The sequence below is a fragment of the Oncorhynchus gorbuscha genome, linkage group LG10 (genome assembly GCF_021184085.1).
Source record: "Oncorhynchus gorbuscha isolate QuinsamMale2020 ecotype Even-year linkage group LG10, OgorEven_v1.0, whole genome shotgun sequence".
Classification (NCBI taxonomy): Eukaryota; Metazoa; Chordata; class Actinopteri; order Salmoniformes; family Salmonidae; genus Oncorhynchus; species Oncorhynchus gorbuscha.
In genome coordinates, this window is record NC_060182.1 from 88,589,065 (window position 1) to 88,614,646 (window position 25,582).

Sequence of the window (25,582 nt, forward strand, 5' to 3'; positions counted from 1 at the left end):
AAATACAATGACCAAGGTGTGACAAAATGCCTAATATCAGAATGTTATTTGGTTTGTTAATTGGATTCCTTCTGACGTTCTTGATTTCTTGTTTCTAGTTTTTTATTATGTAAAATGTGTGTACTTGTTTGGCATTTTACTGCACTTTTAGGTATTTGGTATTTTATTAGGGTCCCCATTAGCTGTTGCAAAAGCAGCAGGAGCTAGTAACACAAGCATTTCACTCCACCCGCTATAGCATCTGCTAAACTGTGTGCTTGACCAATCAACTTTGATTTGATTTATTAGAGAGCTGATTTTGATGTCTGTGAAAGAAAATCATAAAATCTCCATTATTATGGCCATTATTATTATGGCGGTGGCCCCACTCAATTAATAAATGCCTTTACTTGTTAAAAATTCATTCAGAATGCACCCATATATATATATATATATATATATATATATATATATATATATATATATATATATATATATATATATATATATATATATGCATTTCCCAAGTGAATTTTATGACAAGATTGGAATTGCAGTTCAATTTGGGTTTTCTTTCCGAACAGATCAAGCTAGTCAACATCCATGCCACTGACATAGCAGACGGTCGACCATCCATTGTCCTGGGGTTGATTTGGACTGTCATCCTCTACTTCCAGGTAATGTGTTGTTGTATCTGCAGGAGAACCATGTTGGGCTCCAGGTAGAACCTTGTTGTTGGATGTTGCCATGGTCACTCGCAGCAATGTTTGCTCTAATTCCCGACCCCCTGTCAGATCGAGGAGTTGACCAGTAACCTGCTAGCCCTGGAGGCCCTGTCCAGCAGCACCTCCTCAGTGGACAGCATGGCCAGCAGCTCAGAGACAGGCAGTCCCGCCTTAAAGAGGGAGGTGGCACCCAAGAAGTTCCAGGGCAATGCCAAGAAGGCCCTCCTCAGATGGGTACAGAGCACTGCTGCCAAGTATGTACATTATGCCACTAACTATTACCCCAGTATGTACATTATGCCACTAACTATTACCCCAGTATGTACATTATGCCACTAACTATTACCCCAGTATGTACATTATGTACTAACTATTACCCCAGTATGTACATTATGCCACTAACTATTACCCCAGTATGTACATTATGCCACTAACTATTACCCCAGTATGTACATTATACCACTAACTATTACCCCAGTATGTACATTATGCCACTAACTATTACCCCAGTATGTACATTATGTACTAACTATTACCCCAGTATGTACATTATGCCACTAACTATTACCCCAGTATGTACATTATGCCACTAACTATTACCCCAGTATGTACATTATGTACTAACTATTACCCCAGTATGTACATTATGCCACTAACTATTACCCCAGTATGTACATTATGTACTAACTATTACCCCAGTATGTACATTATGCCACTAACTATTACCCCAGTATGTACATTATGCCACTAACTATTACCCCAGTATGTACATTATACCACTAACTATTACCCCAGTATGTACATTATGCCACTAACTATTACCCCAGTATGTACATTATGCCACTAACTATTACCCCAGTATGTACATTATGTACTAACTATTACCCCAGTATGTACATTATGCCACTAACTATTACCCCAGTATGTACATTATGCCACTAACTATTACCCCAGTATGTACATTATGCCACTAACTATTACCCCAGTATGTACATTATGTACTAACTATTACCCCAGTATGTACATTATGCCACTAACTATTACCCCAGTATGTACATTATACCACTAACTATTACCCCAGTATGTACATTATGTCACTAACTATTACCCCAGTATGTACATTATGCCACTAACTATTACCCCAGTATGTACATTATGCCACTAACTATTACCCCAGTATGTACATTATGCCACTAACTATTACCCCAGTATGTACATTATGTCACTAACTATTACCCCAGTATGTACATTATACCACTAACTATTACCCCAGTATGTACATTATGCCACTAACTATTACCCCAGTATGTACATTATGCCACTAACTATTACCCCAGTATGTACATTATACCACTAACTATTACCCCAGTATGTACATTATACCACTAACTATTACCCCAGTATGTACATTACCCCAGTATGTACATTATGCCACTAACTATTACCCCAGTATGTACATTATGCCACTAACTATTACCCCAGTATGTACATTATGCCACTAACTATTACCCCAGTATGTACATTATGCCACTAACTATTACCCCAGTATGTACATTATGCCACTAACTATTACCCCAGTATGTACATTATGTCACTAACTATTACCCCAGTATGTACATTATGTACTAACTATTACCCCAGTATGTACATTATGCCACTAACTATTACCCCAGTATGTACATTATGCCACTAACTATTACCCCAGTATGTACATTATGTCACTAACTATTACCCCAGTATGTACATTATGCCACTAACTATTACCCCAGTATGTACATTATGCCACTAACTATTACCCCAGTATGTACATTATACCACTAACTATTACCCCAGTATGTACATTATGCCACTAACTATTACCCCAGTATGTACATTATGTACTAACTATTACCCCAGTATGTACATTATGCCACTAACTATTACCCCAGTATGTACATTATGCCACTAACTATTACCCCAGTATGTACATTATGCCACTAACTATTACCCCAGTATGTACATTATGCCACTAACTATTACCCCAGTATGTACATTATACCACTAACTATTACCCCAGTATGTACATTATGCCACTAACTATTACCCCAGTTTGTACATTATGCACTAACTATTACCCCAGTATGTACATTATACCACTAACTATTACCCCAGTATGTACATTATGCCACTAACTATTACCCCAGTATGTACATTATGCCACTAACTATTACCCCAGTATGTACATTATGTACTAACTATTACCCCAGTATGTACATTATGCCACTAACTATTACCCCAGTATGTACATTATGCACTAACTATTACCCCAGTATGTACATTATACCACTAACTATTACCCCAGTATGTACATTATGCCACTAACTATTACCCTAGTATGTACATTATGCACTAACTATTACCCCAGTATGTACATTATGCACTAACTATTACCCCAGTATGTACATTATACCACTAACTATTACCCCAGTATGTACATTATACCACTAACTATTACCCCAGTATGTACATTATGCCACTAACTATTACCCCAGTATGTACATTATGCCACTAACTATTACCCCAGTATGTACATTATGCCACTAACTATTACCCCAGTATGTACATTATGCCACTAACTATTACCCCAGTATGTACATTATGCACTAACTATTACCCCAGTATGTACATTATGCCACTAACTATTACCCCAGTATGTACATTATGCCACTAACTATTACCCCAGTATGTACATTATGCCACTAACTATTACCCCAGTATGTACATTATACCACTAACTATTACCCCAGTATGTACATTATACCACTAACTATTACCCCAGTATGTACATTATGTACTAACTATTACCCCAGTATGTACATTATGCCACTAACTATTACCCCAGTATGTACATTATGCCACTAACTATTACCCCAGTATGTACATTATGTACTAACTATTACCCCAGTATGTACATTATGTACTAACTATTACCCCAGTATGTACATTATGCCACTGTAACTAAGTGGGCAAAACTGTTTAAAATGATGTCAATACAACCCAACATAATTTTGTCAACCACCTTAGCCTGTGGAGGTGTGTGTGTGTGTGTGTGTGTGTGTGTGTGTGTGTGTGTGTGTGTGTGTGTGTGTGTGTGTGTGTGTGTGTGTGTGTGTGTGTGTGTGTGTGTGTGTGTGTGTACATACTCTTGACTGACCACCACTATTGTCAGCCAACAGTAAGGGAAGCCAAACTGTCTGTGTTTTGTTTAGAAGGCTCATTTCAACAGTACTCGGTCACTGTTAACGTGTTATTCTGCTTGTCCCAAGTGGTCAAGGCATCGAGGTAAAGGACTTTGGTGCCAGTTGGCGTAGCGGTGTGGCGTTCCACTCTGTGGTCCATGCCATCCGCCCAGACCTGGTGGACATGGAGGTGGTGAGGAGGAGGAGCAACCGGGAGAATCTGGAGGAAGCCTTCTCATTGGCCGAGAACGAGCTGGGCATACCACGCCTACTGGACCCAGAAGGTTCCACCTCTACCCATCTATTTATAATGAAAAATAAATTGCTTTGTCAAAATAAGCTCACACTCCCTCACTCATCCCCGTTGCTCTGGTTGGTGTATAGGGCAGCAACAATGCATCTCCACTTCTCTTCTATCTTGAACTGTGTAATTCCAACAGCACTGAATGAAATACATTTCAAGTTTTGATAAAGATTACGCAATGTGTTTTTTTTAATGGTTATTTCATTTCATTAATGTGTTGTTGATAGGTCTGGAGATAAGGATGCACACAGCAGCTCTGTGGCAAAAAACCTTTCTGTTTTTGTCATGGCCCTTCGCAATTATCAGGCCGGAGATGGAGATGAGAGCAAACATTTATGATTAGATATCAGTCTCAGAGTAAATGCTAAACGTATCCTCCTTCGGGGAACACGTGTCAAACCAAATCAAATGCATCATTTGGGAATGACAACAAGTTACATACTATTCTGAAGGAGCATACAGACATGGTACTTCATTGACATGACTGTAGTTTCCTGGCTGGATGGATAGCCCTGATGTCAGTGTTGAGTTGCTATTGCCACTAGTGATACCGGCCTCTCTCTCTCTCTGTCTTCCTCTGCAGACGTGGATGTAGATAAACCGGATGAGAAGTCCATCATGACATATGTTGCTCAGTTCCTCAAGCACTACCCCAACCCCCACCACTCTGAGACAGATGGACAGGGAGAAGAGGTACCTAACTATATTCACTGAAGTCCTGAGTCTAAGACTGTATTGACATTGGCAAACTCAGTGTTGTGTTGTAATGCTTTATGTACTTTAATCTGTATTGGTATTCTTGATTTTGCTATGGTATTCTTGTTTTTGCTACTGTATTCTTGTTTTTGCTACTGTATTCTTGTTTTTGCTACTGTATTCTTAAATATTTTTTTAAAATCATTGCATGAACTCATCAATCATCTTACTTTCCTCATTGTGTGTTATGTAATACACTCTCTGACTCTCTCTGTCACGTCATCTCTTTGTCATGCCACTCACTCCATCACTCCATCACTCAATCTCTCCATCACTTCATCTCATTGTCATGCCATTTACTCCATCTCGCTATCTCTCCATCTCTCTGTCATGCCACTCACTCCATCTCGCTATCTCTCCATCTCTCTGTCATGCCACTCACTCCATCTCGCTATCTCTCCATCTCTCTGTCATGCCACTCACTCCATCTCTCCATCTCTCTGTCATGCCACTCACTCCATCTCTCCATCTCTCTGTCATGCCACTCACTCCATCTCCATCTCTCTGTCATGCCCACTCCATCTCCATCTCTCCATCTCTCTGTCATGCCACTCACTCCATCTCGCTATCTCTCCATCTCTCTGTCATGCCTATCTCTCCACTGCCACTCACTCTCTATCTCTCCATCTCCATCATCTCCATCTCTCTGTCATGCCACTCACTCCATCTCGCTATCTCTCCATCTCTCTGTCATGCCACTCACTCCATCTCCATCCATCTCTCCATCTCTCTGTCATGCCACACTCCATCACTCCACTCTGTCACTTACTCCATCTCTCTCCATCTCTCTGTCATGCCACTGCCACTCCATCTGTCATGCCATCTCCATCTCGCCATCTCTCTGACATGCCACTCACTCCATCTCTCCATCTCTCTGTCATGCCACTCACTCCATCTCGCCATCTCTCTGTCATGCCACTCACTCCATCTCCATCTCTCCATCTCTCTGTCATGCCACTCACTCCATCTCGCCATCTCTCTGACATGCCACTCACTCCATCTCTCCATCTCTCTGTCATGCCACTCACTCCATCTCGCCATCTCTCTGTCATGCCACTCACTCCATCTCGCCATCTCTCTGACATGCCACTCACTCCATCTCGCTATCTCTCCATCTCTCTGTCATGCCACTCACTCCATCTCTCCATCTCTGTCATGCCTCCATCTCTCTGTCATGCCATCTCTCCATCTCTCTGTCATGCCACTCACTCCATCTCCATCTCTCCATCTCTCTGTCATGCCACTCACTCCATGCCTCTCCATCTCTCACATCCATCTCTCCATCTCTCCATCTAGTGGTTCGTTCTGTCATGCCACTCGAGCTCCAAATCTGTTGTTCTGGCCCTGGAAAGGCAGTTCTGTTCTCCATAACTCTTCTGAAATAAAAATAAATGCCACTCACTCCATCTCGCTATCTCTCCATCTCTCTGTCATGCCACTCTCTCCATCACTCCACCTCTCCATCACTCCACCTCTCCATCACTCCATCTCTCTGTCATGCCACTCTCTCCACCTCTCCATCACTCCATCTCTCTGTCATGCCACTCTCTCTATCTCTCTGTCATGCCCATTACTCCACTCCATCTCGCTATCTCTCTATCTCTCTGTCATGCCACTCTCTCCATCACTCCATCTCTCCATCACTTAATGTCTCCATCTCTCTGTCATGCCACTCTCTCCATCTCTGTCATGCCACTCTCTCCATGCCCATCTCTCCATCACTTAATGTCTCCATCTCTGTCATGCCACTCTCTCCATCTCGCTATCTCCATCTCTCCATCTCGCTATCTCTCCATCTCTCTGTCATGCCACTCTCTCCATCTGCTATCTCTCCATCTCTGTCATGCCACTCATCTCTCCATCTCGCCATCCTCTCCATCTCTCTGTCATGCCACTCACTCCATCTCGCCACTACTCCATCTCCATCTCTCTGTCATGCCATTTACCATCTCGCATCTCTCCATCTCTGTCATGCCATCTCCATCTCGCTATCTCTCCATCTCTCTGTCATGCCACTCACTCCATCACTCCACCTCTCTGTCCACTCCATCTCCATCTCTCCATCTCTCTGTCATGCCACTCACTCCATCTCGCTATCTCTCCATCTCTCTGTCATGCCACTCTCTCCATCACTCCACCTCTCCTCCATCCTCTCTGTCTGTCATGCTCACTCACTCCATCTCGCTATCTCTCCATCTCTCTGTCATGCCACTCACTCCATCTCTCCATCTCTCTGTCATGCCACTCACTCCATCTCGCTATCTCTCCATCTCTCTGTCATGCCACTCACTCCATCTCTATCTCTCTGTCATGCCACTCACTCCATCTCGCTATCTCTCCATCTCTCTGTCATGCCACTCACTCCATCTCTCCATCTCTCTGTCATGGGGCGGCAGGGTAGCCTAGTGGTTAGAGCGTTGGACTAGTAACTGAAAGGTTGCAAGTTCGAATCCCCGAGCTGACAAGTTACAAATCTGTTGTTCTGGCCCTGGAAAGGCAGTTAACCCACTGTTCCTAGGCCGTCATTGAAAATAAGAATTTGTTCTTAACTGACTTGCCTAGTAAAATAAAGGTAAAAGAAATAAAAATAAATGCTATCTCTCCATCTCTATCTCTCCATCTCGCTATCTCTCCATCTCTCTGTCATGCCACTCTCTCCATCACTCCACCTCTCCATCACTCCATCTCTCTGTCATGCCACTCTCTCCACCTCTCCATCACTCCATCTCTCTGTCATGCCACTCTCTCTATCTCTCTGTCATGCCCATTACTCCACTCCATCTCGCTATCTCTCTATCTCTCTGTCATGCCACTCTCTCCATCACTCCATCTCTCCATCACTTAATGTCTCCATCTCTCTGTCATGCCACTCTCTCCATCTCTCTGTCATGCCACTCTCTCCATCTCTCTGTCATGCCACTCTCTCCATCACTCCATCTCTCCATCACTTAATCTCTCCATCTCTCTGTCATGCCACTCACTCCATCACTCCATCTCTCCGCCCATGTTATCGTTCCTGTGGCATTTGAAGCTGCTTCTTCGCTACATTTCAACTTTTGCACCCTCTATCCCAAACCTACATGTAAGTCCATCCATGCCATGGTGCTGTGTAGTGTAGTGTCTGCCTACAGTGTACTGTTTTATCTCTGCCACTAATGCCTTTGCTGTTTGCATCTCTTCATGTGGCTTGCTTTCCTGGATAGTATGTTCCTCAGGATATAGAGCAAATGCTCCAGGTATGTTTGACAGAGACTCCTGTGACTTCCTCTTTGAATCTTACTTGCTGTAGTACTGGAATTGAATTTGGAAGGAGTAGTTCCACATGATGTTGTTTATTGGGAACTCTGTTGGGGTTGGGGGAGGATGAGTGATGATGCATTGTATAACCTGAATATGACTTGTTACAGAGAGAAGAACGGAAGGTTCTGAGGGAGCTGAAGGTGTGGCTGGAACAGTTGGAGAGAGACGTGCTGCAAGTGCAGGGGTCAGAGGGCAACATCACTGACAAGTACCAGGTAATCTTGGAACCAATAACCATATCTCAAACTACATGTAGCTGGCTAATATTACAATAGATTAAGTACCAGGTCACCAGGGGGTGAAGAGGGAGGTGACATTGCTCCATAAAACTCCACAAGACTCTCAATTATCTTTCCTCAATTTCTTGTATGCTCATGTCCTCGCTGAGGTGGAGAGAAGGCACTAGGAATCAAGGAACGACTATTAAGAACAGCCCATATCTGACAGCCCTGTGTTTTATCTGTTATATACTACCTCATTTATTTGTTTTGAAGGTTCTTGGGTCGTAATCAATGTTTCCTCTAAGTTGCGGGAGGGCGCGAAGTAGCCCCATGACTGCCGCGCAGCTCCCCGGGGACTGGGGCATAGAAGAAATATCAGCCCACAGAGAGAAGCATGAGATTGAACTTCACTCAACTTTCTAGAGTTTTCCCTGTTAGTTAACACTATCAACGATTCCCTTTACTGTGGAAATGTTGACCCAATCGAAGCAATATTGGCTACTTTCAATATAACATTCCAAAACAAAACAAACTATGCAAGACTTAGTTTGCAAAACTAACTATGCAAGATATTTTGTTGTAGACAAAATGCATTGGTGTAGGATTCTATTGCATAGTGAGTTATTAGCCCAGTTATAGATAATGTGTAGTCAGCAGTAGGGCACAAAACATTTGTAAATTTCAAGACATCTTTGAAAAGCGAGTCAGGTAAACAGCTTATTTTTGTCATGAAGGGGCAGTGTTGTATTTTGAAAGAGGCTTGAATAAGCTAAGTAGCCAATGGGCAGAAGGTAGCATCATTTGTCTGATTCTCTATAATAATGGTATAATAATGGTATAAAGTGTTTTCTTGCATCAAACAACACAACATTTTCAATCACCTCCTTGTCTGGAGGACAAGTGGATAAACAGGTTAATGTCAAGCCCTGCAAGTTTCTTTCAAGTCTCATGGAATGTAGGCCTACATTGAACACTAAACATTGACTGCTACTATAGGCTGAATGGTAGAACAGATACAGTATTTCCATGTTGCAATGTTATGGGATGCATGTTCTCCATTGTTTTTGATGGTAGGCCACTCTAGTAGACCTACATTATGATCAAATAGCCACAGTAGCGTACTTGGCAGCTGTTAAAACTGTAACTCAAAGTGGGTACAGCCTCAGTGTTCACAGTAAACGCACGCTGGAAGGTGCACAGAATTTTCACAACGTTCAAGTTTGCGCTCAGCAGACCTGAAATTTGCTCAGTGACAAAATGTTTTTGAGGGAATATTGGTTGAAGCACCTCTAATACTCGTGTTTCTACTTTGCTTCAGGGCTTCAAGAGTTTCCGTGTGCAGTTTGAGATAAAGATGAAGCAGACAGAGCCGCTGCTGCAGCCGGTACACAAAGATGGAAAGTTGTCTGTAGACCAGGCCCTGGTCAAGCAGGCGTGGGAACACATCTCTAGCACGGTGAGTCAGTGTATTACTGTCTGTGGACCCCTGCACAACTAGTCTGATCCATGCTGCATGTCCTTTAGCCAACTCTTATGTACATCAATATTCCACCAGGCTTCTTCACAACCATCCCAAATAGGGTGCAGTAGCACTGTCTGACACCTTCACATAATCTATGGGCCAGACTCAGAGACACAGATTAATCCTACTGTAGTTCTGGATTATAATTCTACTGTAGTTCTGGATTATAATCCTACTGTAGTTCTGGATTATAATTCTACTGTAGTTCTGGATTAATCCTACTGTAGTTCTGGATTATAATCCTACTGTAGTTCTGGATTAATCCTACTGTAGTTATGGATTATAATTATACTGTAGTTCTGGATTAATCCTACTGTAGTCCTGGATTATAATCCTACTGTAGTTCTGGATTACAATTATACTGTAGTTCTGGATTAATCCTACTGTAGTTCTGGATTATAATCCTACTGTAGTTCTGGATTATAATCCTACTGTAGTTCTGGATTATAATTCTACTGTAGTTCTGGATTAATCCTACTGTAGTTCTGGATTATAATCCTACTGTAGTTCTGGATTATAATTCTACTGTAGTTCTGGATTAATCCTACTGTAGTTCTGGATTATAATCCTACTGTAGTTCTGGATTAATCCTACTGTAGTCCTGGATTATAATCCTACTGTAGTTCTGGATTACAATTATACTGTAATTCTGGATTAATCCTACTGTAGTTCTGGATTATAATCCTACTGTAGTTCTGGATTAATCCATTTTATTACTGGATTAAATATACTGTAGTTCAGGATTAATCCTACTGTAGTTCTGAGTTAAACCTAATGTAGTTCTGGATTAAAAAGCATACTCTATGGAGAATCTCCATTGAACTAGTTTTTTAGTCGAGGACTAGGCTTTATCTCTGTCTGTGAAACAGGCCCAAAGAGAGTATTATAAATAGACAATAACCTGTCAATAGGAAATTGATATTCGTGTCCTGTAGACTTGTAATTTTCTGTGTGTTTATTAGTTAGACTAATACTTGCCCTTGCAAGGAAGAATGGGTCCCCAGAATTGTAGCTTTCATAATAAACTGAATGAGTGTTCAGTGAGGCGCAAGCCTTTGAATGAGTGCTCATTAAGAGGGGAGGAGAGTTTTGAAGAGAGTGGAACAGAGTGGGGTTTGTTCAGTTGATAGACTATTCTCTAATAGTTTGTTTGAGAGCAGAACACCACTGTGATCTGGAGTGGATGATTTATGCTCACCATCTGCTTTTCGAACAGTGTGGTTCATGCTAATGTCTTGGTTGTACTGGCTGTTCTGGCTGTAATGGATGTCTATTTCAGGTCTTGGACTCATGGTGTGTCATGGTTGACATGGTTTGTCATGAATCTTGTCCGAGAGGCTAAACTGAGTGATTTCCGCTAGAAAGGCCTGCTGCAAAATCCAAATAGTCTATTTTGTAAAAAATGTATGAAGACAAAAATGTGCTTTTTGTTCTTAAATTAAAGTTAGGGTTAGGCATTAGTGTTCACAGTGTGGTTAAGGTTAGGTTTAAAATCAGATTTGATGACGTTGTGACTGTGCCAGGTAGTGACCACTCTGCAGAGCTCCCTCCACCGCAAGATTCATGACAATAAATACCAACCTGCCTCTTGGATTGGGGACCTGAAGAAGACCTGGGTGGTTGAAACAAATGTGTCACTAATAACCCACATAGAAGCATAGATTTCAGTGTGCAGAGTCTCTTTTTCCCAAATTTTGCTGAAATAATTTTGCTAACCAGCACCTGCTCAAAGACTTAGGATATGTAATATATACCTTTACTAGCTCCTGGACTGGCACATCCATCTGGATAAGTCGTTGCCTGGCCCCCTGGGGGTGATCGGAGCCTTGCTGCATCGAGCTGAGATCGCCCAGAGAGAGGAGATTCCCATTCAACAAGCCCATGAAGAGACAGCCAATGTGATCCAGAGGAAGCTGGAACAGCACAAGGTATTCAACAAGAGCAGATCCAATAATCCACATGGGTGTAAAACTATCCTTGGGTAGGCCTAGTAAGAAGGTATTGAAAATACAACAATTTGTGATTTTGTTGGTTACATAAAACAACTGACAATTTTTACATAACAACTAACAATTTTATTTTTAGAGTCTAAATGAGAACTCACATGGTTTGTTATCTACTGTGTATGTGCACGTGTCTGACTGTGGATATGGGCATTTGTGTGTTGCAGGAGATCCTGAAGAACTTGGAGTCCCACAAACAGACGTTCCAGCAGATCCACCGAGAAAGATCAGTAAACGGGGTCCCTGTCCCCCCTGAACATCTCCAAGACATGGCTGAAAGGTCAGTCCTCCTTCAGTCAACTCTATCTCAGTGTTTACACTAATGTCTGGACAATTTTAGCCTGGTCCCAAATCCTATGGTCGTTGACTTGACAAACATAAATTGACAAGACAGCACAAACATATCTGGGATAAATATGACATGAACTCACGGATACAATTTTTTGTCTCCGTGTGTAGTTTGAAGGAAGTTGCTAACTAGCTTTAGCATACTAGTAGATACCATAGACTTCCAGTCATTGCGCTAATGCTAGTTAGAATTGACTTGCCTAACTAACTCTATCTTCCTTCATACTGGTTGCAGAGACATAAAAATGGTATCCATATGTTCATCTGACTTCATTGACAAAATCCCAATAAAATAAACAAGATAAGATTGATCAGTTTGATCAGAATATGGATCGATCTGCTACTTTTTACAACAGATTCAATTACGTGTCCACATCATCTTATGCCCACCTGATCAAACTGGAATTCTGGGAGATCAAGTACCGTCTGATGGCGTTTCTCATCCTGGCTGAGTCTAAGCTCAAGTCCTGGATCATCAAATATGGCCGCCGTGACTCTGTGGAACTACTGCTACAGAGCTACGTTGTGAGTTGACCTTTTCATTCGTTGCTACTGGTTTGTGGTAGCCAGGTGGTCCAGATCTGTTTGTGCTGTTTAGCCAACCTAATGTTTGACATGACAATGACCATAGGAGTTGGCAAGACATCACAAACAGATCTAGGACCACCAAGCTAAGTTTGTGGACCAAGACAGCGTACATTTCTGGCCATAACATTTCCATGGATATTGTTCCAATTCTATCCTCATGATAATTCCATGCTAATCTCACCATCATTCCCAATAGACCTTCATCGAGGGACACATGTTCTTCGAACAGTATGAGACAACATTTAAGGCACTCAGGCAATCTGCAGATGTCTACGTCAAGTCTGATGGTTCAAGTAAGATTGTTTTTCTTTTCCTTGTTTTATTTCAGATGTAATTTGATTGATTGTATTGTCTGTCAGAGAGGGAACACATACAACTGTTGATTTGAAATTCTAGGCATTAAGATCTGTAAGAAAGGTAAGTTTAGATTCATTTGGTACTGATGAACAATATGTAACATGGTGCCCACGCTAGCCTTCGATTGACTGTGCACTAGTAGTTCACTGGTCTGACTAAAAATCCAAGAAATCTGATATAACATCACAGTGCCTGTCTGTTTACTAACTACTCTATATTCCTCCTCAAAGACAATTACCTGTAAGACAATAACTCTTTGCATGATACAGTAACAAATATTCACAGTAGGTCTTTGAATGTGAAACACTGCAAATGAAAATTCTTTACTGTCTTGATTTATGTATTCAAGGGCCTCGAAACTTCACTCTATTGGGCTCTTTTAATAAGATCTTGAGTAATTTAGGAGGTGACCCAGTAAACCACAAAAAAAAATGATATGTCATGTTGAAGAGCGACCTAATTTCATTGTGTTTCTTTCCAGCTGAGGAAGCGGAGGGTGTGGGTAAGTTCCTGTCGGATGCGTCGGCCCAGTGGAGGAACCTGTCGGTGGAGGTGCGTAGCGTCCGTAGCATGCTGGAGGAGGTCATCTCTAACTGGGAGAAGTACAGCAGTACGGTGGCCGGACTGCAGGCCTGGCTGGAGGACGCGGAGCAGATGCTCAACCAGTCAGAGAATGACAAACGGGTGAGCATGAGGCTAAACGTATCGGGAAGAACAAAACATATATTTAGTCCATGTCAACAGCTGATGGTTTGACCATTGTGGACATGGAATAAAGATAATCTCTGTTTACATTTTTACCTCCCTTTCCCTTCTTCTGATTGGATTGATGTGCTCTATGGGACATCATTGCCTTTGAAGCGCTGAGCCTACATACTCTTCATTACTGTGTAGACACTGACTGTTGGCCCCTTTAAATAATCTTCTACATTTACAAACTGTTGCTATCAATTGTGTAGAGTTTGAGTTTTTTCTCTTCTTTCGCCCCCCCCCCCCCCCCCAGGACTTCTTCCGGAACCTTCCTCACTGGATCCAGCAGCACCTGGACATGAACGATGCAGGGAACTTCCTGATTGAGACGTGCGATGAGACCGTCTCCAGAGACCTGAAGCAGCAGCTGCTCATTCTCAACGGGAGGTGGAGGGAGCTGTTTGTTAAAGTCAAACATGTAAATTAGTTTAACATCTCCTGTTTTCTGCACACCTAGATTATGATTATTAAGAAGCATCCCACACGATTGGCCCTGAAACATGGCTGTGGACTCCTAGATGCCATAGGAGCCTACAGCCATGCCTCAGGGCTAACCACTATATAGATACAATTCTTAGGCTGTGAAACTCGGGTGTCATAAAATATCTCTGCATCACTTTATAAGCACAGCTCAAATCATAAAGAAAAGCTTGTCATCATTATTATTCCCTGCTCCTCTGTTTCCATGACAGTATGCTAGAGTGGACGAGGTGGACAAGTGGAAGCAGGACTATCAGGACTGTATCGCTACTCTCAAAACTTTTATGGATGCAACCAATGACAAGATGACTGCCCCTGTCCAAGTGTCCTTCCTGAACGTCAGGACATTCGTTCAAGATGTTGAGGTACAGAACGTACACAGGGCTTTTCTATCAAACTTGAATGAACTCTCTATAAAGTGTTCAGCTTGGCTTACAGTGTTACGATGTCTATCAATCACATATTCACTAAGCATTTCAGAATAGAGGTGCTGCTCTACAATCAGGTCCTCCCTGTCATTCGATTCATTCTGATCTAAAAGCGCAAAACCGAGCTGAGAAGGTACAAATCTGTCGTTCTGCCCCTGAACAGGCAGTTAACCCACTGTTCCTAGGCCGTCATTGAAAATAAGAATTTGTTCTTAACTGACTTGCCTAGTTAAATAAAGGTAAAATAAAAAAATTAAAAAACTGATCCGAGATCAGCAGCTACTCTGAGACGCCTTGGTGAATACGGGCCTTGGTAAAAGTGAGGAAAAGAGTACTCATGTTTAATCTATATTCACTACATCCTTCCAGGACATCAAGAACAAGGTCCCGGCCATGGAGGCAGCCTGTAAGACAGCCAGCCGCACCGCCCAGCTGCTGATCAAAGACACGCCCGCGGAGGAGGTCTCTACCATGCTGGCTGCCATGGCTTCTATCAAGGAGGAGATGAGCAAGGTGACCATCCATCTCCATCTCACCTGTTTCTGTTTGAATTCTTAGGTTAAAAGTTGGGTAAAAACAAAAAGACAATGCCCATAAGTTGATGACTTTTTGCAAATCCTATCAGTTTTCCATGTCATCACATTGACTTTCTGACCAGCCATCTTTAGTATAGTCCGCTCCAGATGGCATTACCCCCATGACCTCCTACCCACTGTCCTCCTCCCATCAGATAAAGGAGCGGTCTCTGCCGCTGCTACGGGATGCCCAGTCCCTGCTGCCTGCTCTGGAGGAGATGGAGAAGAACATCACAGGGTTCTACCAGGCCCTGGAGAAGGCCAGCCGCATCACTTGCTCCAGGGACTCGGAGGCCCACAGGGACTTCAAACAGAAATGCCAGGTGACACATTACATCACACATTCTTATCCAGAGTGACTTACAATCAGTGTATTCAACTAAACACAGGTTGATCAGGGGTTGAATGCAACGAGAGAGGAAACTGCATGGAGGTTAGAGTTTGGATTTGCTTGAGTTACTGTTACTTGCATTTCATTCAACAATATTAGATGGACTTGCTCTATTGTAGATACATTTTATACATGAATCACCTACAGGTAGTAACTGTGAATTTATGTTTTAATTGAACGTCATGCTGCTTAGTTGACCCATTATGTCATTATTAGCAGTGTTTGACTTGGGTAGGAGCTCACCGGAGCTGAAAACTTGCACCTCAAATGTTCTACTGTTTGAGCACCTGTTCCTCTTATATAATATTAGCTCAAAAGTATTGTGGAGATCCTGCTCCTAAATATAAACAGTACCAGCACCTAAAACGAGTATCAGAACCTATTTCAGTCCAAGTCAAGAATTTAACATTTTAGTCATTTAGCAGACGCTCATATCCAGAGCAACTTACAGGAGCAATTAGGGTCAAGTGCCTTGCTCAAGAGCACACGTGCAGATGTTTCACCTGGTTGGCTCTGGGATTTGAACCAGCAACCTTTCGGTTACTGGCCCAAAGGTCTCAACCGATACCTGCCTAACGCTAGGCTACCTGCAAATGTCAATGTCTCTTCACACTTCACTGCCTCCTCTTCCTCCAGGAGCTGGTGACCTTCACCCAGAGCTGTAAGAAGTGTCTGACTGTGATAGAGAATAACCATCAGAGTGTCCAGAGAACCCTGGACAGCAGTAAGACCCTAAAGCACCTGGACATGGCCCTGCTGCAGAAGAGAGTCGCCGACCTCCAGGCCTCCTCACAGGTACAGTACCATAACACAACGCTTAATGGGTTGTGTGTAACAGTTTGATAGTGTAAATGATTGAAGGAGGGAACATCAATCAATCAATCAATCAACCAATCAATCAATCATGGGGCTTTGACAGAGGATAATAATGTAAAGAAGACAGAATGACGTAGCAGCCTTCTAGCGCATGTTCAGTTCACATCAATTCAAAATAACTTGCGTGAAGGACAGTTGTGTGTTGGGTGATGAGAATTGCTTGTGAGTATGTCTGTATTTGTGATTCACAGGCAATGATCAACGAGTCTACTGAGTGGAAGAATCACGTGGAGGCCAACAGCAGCTTAATGAAGAGGTTTGATGAGTCCCGTGGCGAGCTGGAGAAGGTGCTGAAAGTCGCTCAGGCTTTTCTAAATGAGAGAGGCAACCCAGAAGATCTGCTAAAAAAACACACGGTAAGAGCAAAAGCTTGCATCATGGCTAGGACCATAGTTTTAGACTGTATTTTATCTGGACAATCCAGATCTGACAATGACCATAGGACTTGGCTGTGTAGCACAACAGATCTGGACCAGGCTAGTGTTGTGTCTTTGGCTATGCCGGATTAAGTGATATGACATGCTATTCTATAAAATAATTTCTCCATAATTAATATGAATATTACCTGATTGAGCTAATCATGTAAATGTAATGAACTAGAGAGTCGGGGCACCACAAAATAATATTTATAGAGCTGTTATCTTCCGAATAAACTCTTAAAGACCTAGTAATATTTTACATCAATAGCAGTCAATATTAATCGTCACCTTAATTCAGTCTCATCTGAAAGTTGTAAATTCTTGACGAATCCTGGCTAACAAGTTGATTCAGCAATAAAAAATTGGGTTTAATTATTTATTTACTAAATACCTAACCAATCACACAGAATTACACATACACATAATTAATCATAACTTGATTACAAATTACGTCATAAAGGAAAACGTCCCTAGTGGGCGGATCAGATATGACAGCTTGTTACACAAAAGAAAAGGGGCTGGGTTTGAGTGAAAGAGCAGGAAGACTGAGGAACAAAGGGCGAAGCTGTGCTATCGAAAATACAGTATCTTATGCATTCTAAATTACCGCCCATTTGGAAAAGGAAAATGCAATAAATATTTACTCTGAGCTCCGCTTCGGTAGGTTGGTGGTAGATGGAAGGCAGTGTTGCCCAACCGAATCCTTTGTCCTTTGAAGAATGTCTCTGCTAGTAAATTGAATACGTTGTAATAACGTCGTTGTGTGGTAGACGGAATACTCTGTCTGTTCCTTTCTAACCTGCGTTTGTAACGGCGTTCGTCTGTTGAAAGAAGAGAGTCGGACCGAAATGCAGCGTGTAGATTACTCATGACTTTAATTAAATAAATCGCGGTACATGAAATAACTGAATACTAAATACAAAAACAACAGAACGGACCGTGAAACTAATTACAGCCTATCTGGTGACAACAACACAGAGACAGGAACAAACACCCACGAAATACAAAGCGAACTCAGGCTGCCTAAATACGGTTCCCAATCAGAGACAACGATAAGCACCTGACTCTAATTGAGAATCGCCTCAGGCAGCCAAACCTAAACCACACCCCTAATCAGCCGCGATCCCAAATAATACAAACCCCAATACGAAACACAACATATAAACCCATGTCACACCCTGGCCTACCCAAACATATAACAAAAACACAAAATACAATGACCAAGGCGTGACAGCGTTTGCAGCTGCTGTTGCTAACTCAACGGCTAGGAGGTTTCACTTCTGTAGTGAATAAGAGTTCAAAGTTCATACCATTCGCAACCAAAGCTCACGCTGATGTTGGCTTCGTTCTGTAGTTATTATCTGAACCATTCTGACATCGGACCGTCGTCCACACATCCTCGGAACAGGAGGTTATATTGTCGTCAAGGCTTTATATGGGAAGGGAGAGGAGGGCGTGATTTAACATTTTTATAGCCCATGTCCCTTCACAGGGGCGGGCCACTGATTGAGCAGAGCCCTAACCTTATAAAAACTCAATTCTCACATTTTAGAAGCTAAAATCACATTTTATCAGATCACAAATAATTTAATATTCAAACATTTAAATTGAACAACAATTCCACGTGAATCCGATAACTCTGATGTGTAGACTTTCCACTGTAGAGTTTATGTCATCTTATCATTGATGAGAATGTCCCAGATGATAACAGAACTGACATCATATTCAATAAGTACCACCGCATATGTTCAATTGGTCGGATTACCAGAATATAGTTCATTTCCCCCCACCTTCTGATGTTCCCAGAATCTCTATGTTAACCAAGGTGTTTGCAAATGTAACATCAATAGGGTAGAGAGAGGAAAAAGGGGGGAAGAGGTATTTATGACTGTCATAAACCTACCCCCAGGCCAAAGTCATGACACTAGTCTGGACTGGGGATTCAGAAGAGAAGCACAAGGGGAGGAGGTGTAGAGTCATGTGGACATTGTGACAATCTCAGTGAGACATCTCTGTCAATGTTTGCAGGAGTTCTTTGGGCAGCTGGACCAGCAGGTCCTCGATGCGTTCCTGAAGACCTGTGATGAACTGACAGACACAGTGACTAGGGAGGAGCAGCAGAGTCTGCAGGAGACAGTCAGGACACTGCACACACACTGGAAGGTGAGTGCCATGTTGACAGAAAGGTAATGTACTAGCATAATCATTCAAAGCCTTCAATTGTAGAAATATTCTATTTTCACAGTTCCAAGATCCAAGTATTCTTATCACATTCCCCTTCAATGTCTTGTGCACTTTGTCAGTCCTGAATAGTCATATGACTGTCACATCTTGTTTTTATCCTATAGTAATATAATATTTTCAGGTTAAGAGTGAGACTGAAAGAGTTCCTAACTCCCTCTCTCAGGATGTCCAGACAGAGGCTCCCTACCACCTGCTTCATCTGAAGGTAGAGGTGGAACGGAGCAAGCTAATGGTCTCCATGCAGGAGTGTCAGTCAGAGCTGACCAGAGAGAACAGACACCTGGTTGGCATGGGGAGTGAGAGGCTGATCAAGGAACACAGGGTGAGACTAGCTGTGTCAGGTTGATGACTGTGGTATCTATCCTGATCTGATATGAGTGATGGTGATGCTCTCTATCCTGATCTGATAGGAGTGATGGCTGTGCTCTCTATCCTGATCTGATAGGAGTGATGGCTGTGGTCTCTATCCTGAACTGATAGGAGTGATGGCTGTAGTCTCTATCGGTCATTCCATGGTGCAACTGAGTTTACTTTGCCATGAACACATGATCTAGCCCAGTAGTTTTTATAGTCCCATACCCCTTCAAACATTCAACCTCCAGCTGTGTACCCCCTCTAGCACCAGGGTCAGCGCACTCTCAAATGTTGTTTTTTGCCATCATTGTAAGTCTGCCACACACACACTATACAATACATTTATTAAACATAATAATGAGTGTGAGTTCTTGTCACAACACAGCTCGTGGGAAGTGACAAAGAGGTGTTATAGGACCAGGGTATAAATAATAATATAATAATAATAATAATCAATAATCTTCTCTTTATTTAACAATCTTACATATAAAACCTTATTTGTTAATCGAAAATTTTGAATAACTCACCACAGGTTAATGAGAAGGGTATTCTTGAAAGGATGTTCAAAACTCTGCAATGTTGGGTTGTATTGGAGAAAGTCTCAATCTTAAATCATTTTCTACACAGCCTGTGTCTGTATTTAGTTTCATGCTAGTGAGGGCCGAGAATCCACTCTCACATAGGTACGCGGTTGCAAAGGGCATCAGTGTCTTAACAGCGCAATTTGCCAAGGCAGGATACTCTGAGTGCAGCCCAATCCAGAAATCTGATTAAATTCAATTTTCACAACCGTTTGTTGCAATTTCAATGAGTCTCTCTTGTTCAGATATCGGTAAGTGGACTGGAGGCAGGGCATGAAAGGGATAACGAATCCAGTTGTATGACTAGTCCGTTTCGGGAAAGTACCTGCTTAATTGCGCACGCAACTCGCTCAGGTGCTTCGCTATATCACATTTGACATTGTCAGTAAGCTTGAGTTCATTTGCACACAAATAAATAATATAAATGATGGAAAGACCTGTGTGCTGTCCTTGTTAATGCAGACAGAGAAGAGCTCTAACTTCTTAATCATAGCCTCAATTTTGTCCCGCACATTGAATATACAGTGGGGAGAACAAGTATTTGAGACACAGCCGATTTTGCAGGTTTCCCTACTTACAAAGCATGTAGAGGTCTGTAATCCAGAAAATATCCAGAAAATAACATTGTATGATTTTTAAGTAATGAATTAGCATTTTATTGCATGACATACAGTGGGGCAAAAAAAGTATTTAGTCAGCCACCAATTGTGCATGTTCTCCCACTTACAAATATGAGATAGGCCTGTAATTGTCAACATAGGTACACTTCAACTATGACAGACAAAACGAGAGAATAAATCCAGAAAATCACATTGTAGGATTTTTAATGAATTTATTTGCAAATTATGGTGGAAAATAAGTATTTGGTCACCTACAAACAAGCAAGATTTCTGGCTCTCACAGACCTGCAACTTCTTCTTTAAGAGGCTCCTCTGTCCTCCACTCGTTACCTGAATTAATGGCACCTGTTTAAACTTGTTATCAGTATAAAAGACACCTGTCCACAACCTCAAACAGTCACACTACAAACTCCACTATGGCCAAGACCAAAGAGCTGTCAAAGGACACCAGAAACAAAATTGTAGACCTGCACCAGGCTGGGAAGACTGAATCTGCAATAGGTAAGCAGCTTGGTTTGAAGAAATCAACTGTGGGAGCAATTATTAGGAAATGGAAGACATATAAGACCACTGATAATCTCCCTCGATCTGGGGCTCCATGCAAGATCTCACCCCGTGGGGTCAAAATGATCACAAGAACGGTGAGCAAAAATCCCAGAACCACACGGGGGGACCTAGTGAATGACCTGCAGAGAGCTGGGACCAAAGTAACAAAGCCTACCATCAGTAACACACTATGCCGTCAGGGTCTCAAATCCTGCAGTGCCAGACGTGTCCCCCTGCTTAAGCCAGGACATGTCCAGGCCCGTCTGAATTTTGCTAGAGAGCATTTGGATGATCCAGAAGAAGATTGGGAGAATGTCATATGGTCAGATGAAACCAAAACTTTTTGGTAAAAACTCAACTCGCTGTGTTTGGAGGACAAAGAATGCTGAGCTGCATCCAAAGAACACCATACCTACTGTGAAGCATGGGGTGGAAACATCATGCCTTGGGGCTGTTTTTCTGCAAAGGGACCAGGACAACTGATCCTTGTAAAGGAAAGAATGAATGGGGCCTTGTATCGTGAGATTTTGAGTGAAAACCTTCTTCCATCAGCAAGGGCATTGAAGATGAAACGTGGCTGGGTCTTTCAGCATGGCAATGATCCCAAACACACCGCCCGGGCAACGAAGGAGTGGCTTCGTAAGAAGAATTTCAAGGTGGCCTAGCCAGTCTCCAGTTTCCAGTCTCCAAATCTCAAACCCCATAGAAAATCTTTGGAGGGAGTTGAAAGTCCGTGTTGCCCAGCAGCAGCCCCAAAACATCACTGTTCTAGAGGAGATCTGCATGGAGGAATGGGCCAAAATACCAGCAACAGTGTGTGAAAACCTTGTGAAGACTTACAGAAAACGTTTGACCTCTGTCATTGCCAACAAAGGGTATATAATACTTTTTTTTGACCAACTATTTTCCACCATAATCTGCAAATAAATTCATTAAAAATCCTACAATGTGATTTTCTGGATTTTGTTTTCTCCATTTTGTCTGCCATAGTTGAAGTGTACCTATGATGAAAATTACAGGCCTCTCTCAACTTTTTAAGTGGGAGAACTTGCACAATTGGTGGCTGACTAAATACGCTTTTGCCCCACTGTAAGTATTTGATACATCAGAAAAGCAGAACTTAATATTTGGTACAGAAACTTTTGTTTGCAATTACAGAGATCATACATTTCCTGTAGTTGTTGACCAGGTTTGCACACACTGCAGCAGGGATTTTGGCCCACTCCTCCATACAGACCGTATCCAGATCCTTCAGGTTGAATTAAAAAATCCTACAATATGATTTTCTGGATTTTCTTCTGATTTTGTCTGTCATAGTTGAAGTGAACCTATGATGACAATTACAGGCCTCTCTCATCTTTTTAAGTGGGAGAACTTGCACAATTGGTGGCTGACTAAATACTTTTTTGCCCCACTGTATTTATCTGGCGTACGCCCGACAGCATTGCGTGTACCCCTGGGGGTATGTGTACACCAGTTTGGGAATACCTGATCTAGCCCATGTAGAGAATGTGTGGGGACCCCTAGCCTGGTACTATGATAGTCACTGTGCTGGTCCGCAGTGCATATTTCAGAAAAGCAATTAGATTAATTTAGCACTTGATATCTCCCTATGAGAGAGTTTGTCACATGAACGATGTACCTTTACCATCCTGCAGGACTTCTTCAGGGAGAAGGGTCCTCAGTCTCTGTGTGAGAAGAAACTACAACTGATAGAGGAACTGTGTCAGAAGCTTCCAGACAGCAACCCAGCCCACCAGACCCTGGACAGCTCTAAGAAGGCCTACTCTGAGCTCTGGGAGGAGATAGATAGCACCCATCACAATCTGATGCAGCACCCTGATAAGTGGGAGGAGTTTAACACCAGGTAACAAGGCCTCACTAATGATACTGATTCAAGACTGTCACAATCATGATCTGTATCATTGTTAACATAACATATAATTTTGTTTTGTTTTCTTAGTCACTCACTACGCACATTGATTCACTGACTAATGACACACCACCAATCCTTTTTAACCTAATGAAAACTGAAATATTAGATGGCTATACAGTATGGTCATACTTTGCTCATGTTCATCCCAGGTTCTCCGAGTTGTCAGCCTGGCTTTCGTCTAAAGAGAGCCAACTCAGACTGCTCAGGGACAGAGCCAACGACCCCAGCAAGCACGGACAGGTCAAGGCCACCATCACAGTAAGTATGATGGGAATCCCTCATGCTCTGTGTGTTAGACAAGGCAGAGATTTCACAGACCTATCCTAATATCCATACTATATGTCCTGAAGCCAGCTATTATTCACCTAGCCTCGTATCCATACTGTATGTCCTGAAGGCAGCTATAACTGATCAAGCCTCGTATCCATACTGTATGTCCTGAAGGCAGCTATCACTGATCTAGCCTCGTATCCATACTGTATGTCCTGAAGCCAGCTATTATTCACCTAGCCTCGTATCCATACTGTATGTCCTGAAGCCAGCTATTATTCACCTTGCCTCGTATCCATACTGTATGTCCTGAAGGCAGCTATCACTGATCTAGCCTCGTATCCATACTGTATGTCCTGAAGGCAGCTATCACTGATCTAGCCTCGTATCCATACTGTATGTCCTGAAGGCAGCTATCACTGATCTAGCCTCGTATCCATACTGTATGTCCTGAAGCAGCTATCACTGATCTAGCCTCGTATCCATACTGTATGTCATGAAGGCAGCTATCACTGATCTAGCCTCGTATCCATACTGTATGTCCTGAAGCAGCTATCACTGATCTAGCCTCATATCCATACTGTATGTCCTGAAGGCAGCTAACGTCGCCATACAGCATACATGTCATGGTTCTCCAGTAAATCACTGGGAGCAATATAGAGTTTATGTGCCATTGGCCTGCACCTTGTTACCCACAGCTCTTACTTTATGGTGCATGGCAACAATAGAGTTGGCTTCAGTACATACAACATGGATTTGAGGCTATCACAGACTTAGGTAAGCTTGATAACCTATGCCACTCCCCGCTTTCCCCTTTCCAGGAGCTGAGGAACGATGCAGAGCTGCAGGAGGGGAACCTGGGCTGGCTGAAGTCCCGGCTGGCTGTGCTGATAGAGATCTGCTCCGAGAAGGATGCACAGAGTCAGGCTGGGGCAATCAATAAACTTTCCACCAACTTCAAGGGCCTCCTCTCCTATCTCACTGAGGTAAGGAAAGACTGGGACTGCAGCTGACACTGTGCTCCTCCCAAATATATTTGTGTGTTGTAGGGGAGGGTTGAGAGCAGAGCAGAAGACACATTTCCGATCAACATAATATGGACAATCAAGATGATAAAAGTGTTTGAAATAAGCTCGCGAGCACTGAAGCATACTGTCAAACCGTACCTGCTCACCAGGACACACAGTCAGAAGAATCACAGCATTAGATGGCTAGCCTGGGTGCCAGTCTTTTCTGTTTTCTTGTACCCACAATGCCACACTCCCTCTGTCTTTGGATTGTCAGTCCACTCTTAAGGGTGATGTTAGGATCGATGGTATGTCGTATCACTGAGTGAGGCCGTATCATTTTCCACTGTGTTGTCTCCTTGTCTGAAAAAGCTTTTTGTTGTATACTAGTTGGTTTTTACAATAAAATATAGATTTATGAATCAATTGTCCTGCCAAGAGTTAAAGAACAGTTTTCATATTCAGTTGGTTCCAGTGTTAATCTACCTTGGTTTGAAAACGGTGGTGATAGCGTTTCCTTTTTCTCTATATTGTTTTTGAGAGTTGCTGAATGTAATTTCTTTCCTCTGTGTTCTTGTCTCCCAGTCTGAGAAGGTGGTGCTGGCGGTGGGGGATTGTGTGCAGTTCAGGGAGGAGGTGCGTGGTGCACTGGATGAGCTGGTGCAGGGTCAGCAGGAGGTACACCTGGAGGTGACCAGGATACTGGACTCTGAGACCGTCAGGGAGGCACAGCAATTGCTCCAGGTTCACCAGGTAAGTCGGACTGGAGTGGAACTGATTGGCA

At 42.6% G+C, this 25,582-nt stretch overlaps 1 protein-coding gene across 13 annotated transcripts in view; it reads left to right on the plus strand.

The window, feature by feature from the left end:
• Positions 1-25,582, plus strand: part of LOC124046690 (nesprin-1-like) — a 182,390-nt gene that overhangs the window by 43,073 nt on the left and 113,735 nt on the right. For 12 of the 13 annotated variants that reach the window (XR_006841047.1, XM_046367362.1, XM_046367361.1 and 9 more), the window contains 24 exons: positions 564-656; positions 774-958; positions 4,010-4,206; positions 4,810-4,919; positions 8,186-8,218; positions 8,390-8,497; positions 9,822-9,959; positions 11,789-11,953; positions 12,196-12,308; positions 12,733-12,901; positions 13,161-13,257; positions 13,803-14,005; positions 14,325-14,489; positions 14,764-14,916; positions 15,349-15,492; positions 15,710-15,877; positions 16,582-16,740; positions 17,013-17,177; positions 19,269-19,403; positions 19,648-19,806; positions 23,244-23,452; positions 23,671-23,779; positions 24,613-24,777; positions 25,384-25,551. Coding sequence is in view for 12 of the 13 variants with exons in the window: in XM_046367362.1 (XP_046223318.1) it covers positions 564-656; positions 774-958; positions 4,010-4,206; positions 4,810-4,919; positions 8,186-8,218; positions 8,390-8,497; positions 9,822-9,959; positions 11,789-11,953; positions 12,196-12,308; positions 12,733-12,901; positions 13,161-13,257; positions 13,803-14,005; positions 14,325-14,489; positions 14,764-14,916; positions 15,349-15,492; positions 15,710-15,877; positions 16,582-16,740; positions 17,013-17,177; positions 19,269-19,403; positions 19,648-19,806; positions 23,244-23,452; positions 23,671-23,779; positions 24,613-24,777; positions 25,384-25,551 (3,510 nt within the window). In the remaining variant the exon portion in view is untranslated. The remainder of the gene's footprint in view (positions 1-563; positions 657-773; positions 959-4,009; positions 4,207-4,809; positions 4,920-8,185; positions 8,219-8,389; positions 8,498-9,821; positions 9,960-11,788; positions 11,954-12,195; positions 12,309-12,732; positions 12,902-13,160; positions 13,258-13,802; positions 14,006-14,324; positions 14,490-14,763; positions 14,917-15,348; positions 15,493-15,709; positions 15,878-16,581; positions 16,741-17,012; positions 17,178-19,268; positions 19,404-19,647; positions 19,807-23,243; positions 23,453-23,670; positions 23,780-24,612; positions 24,778-25,383; positions 25,552-25,582) is intronic. The other variant, XM_046367364.1, reaches the window with a different exon arrangement.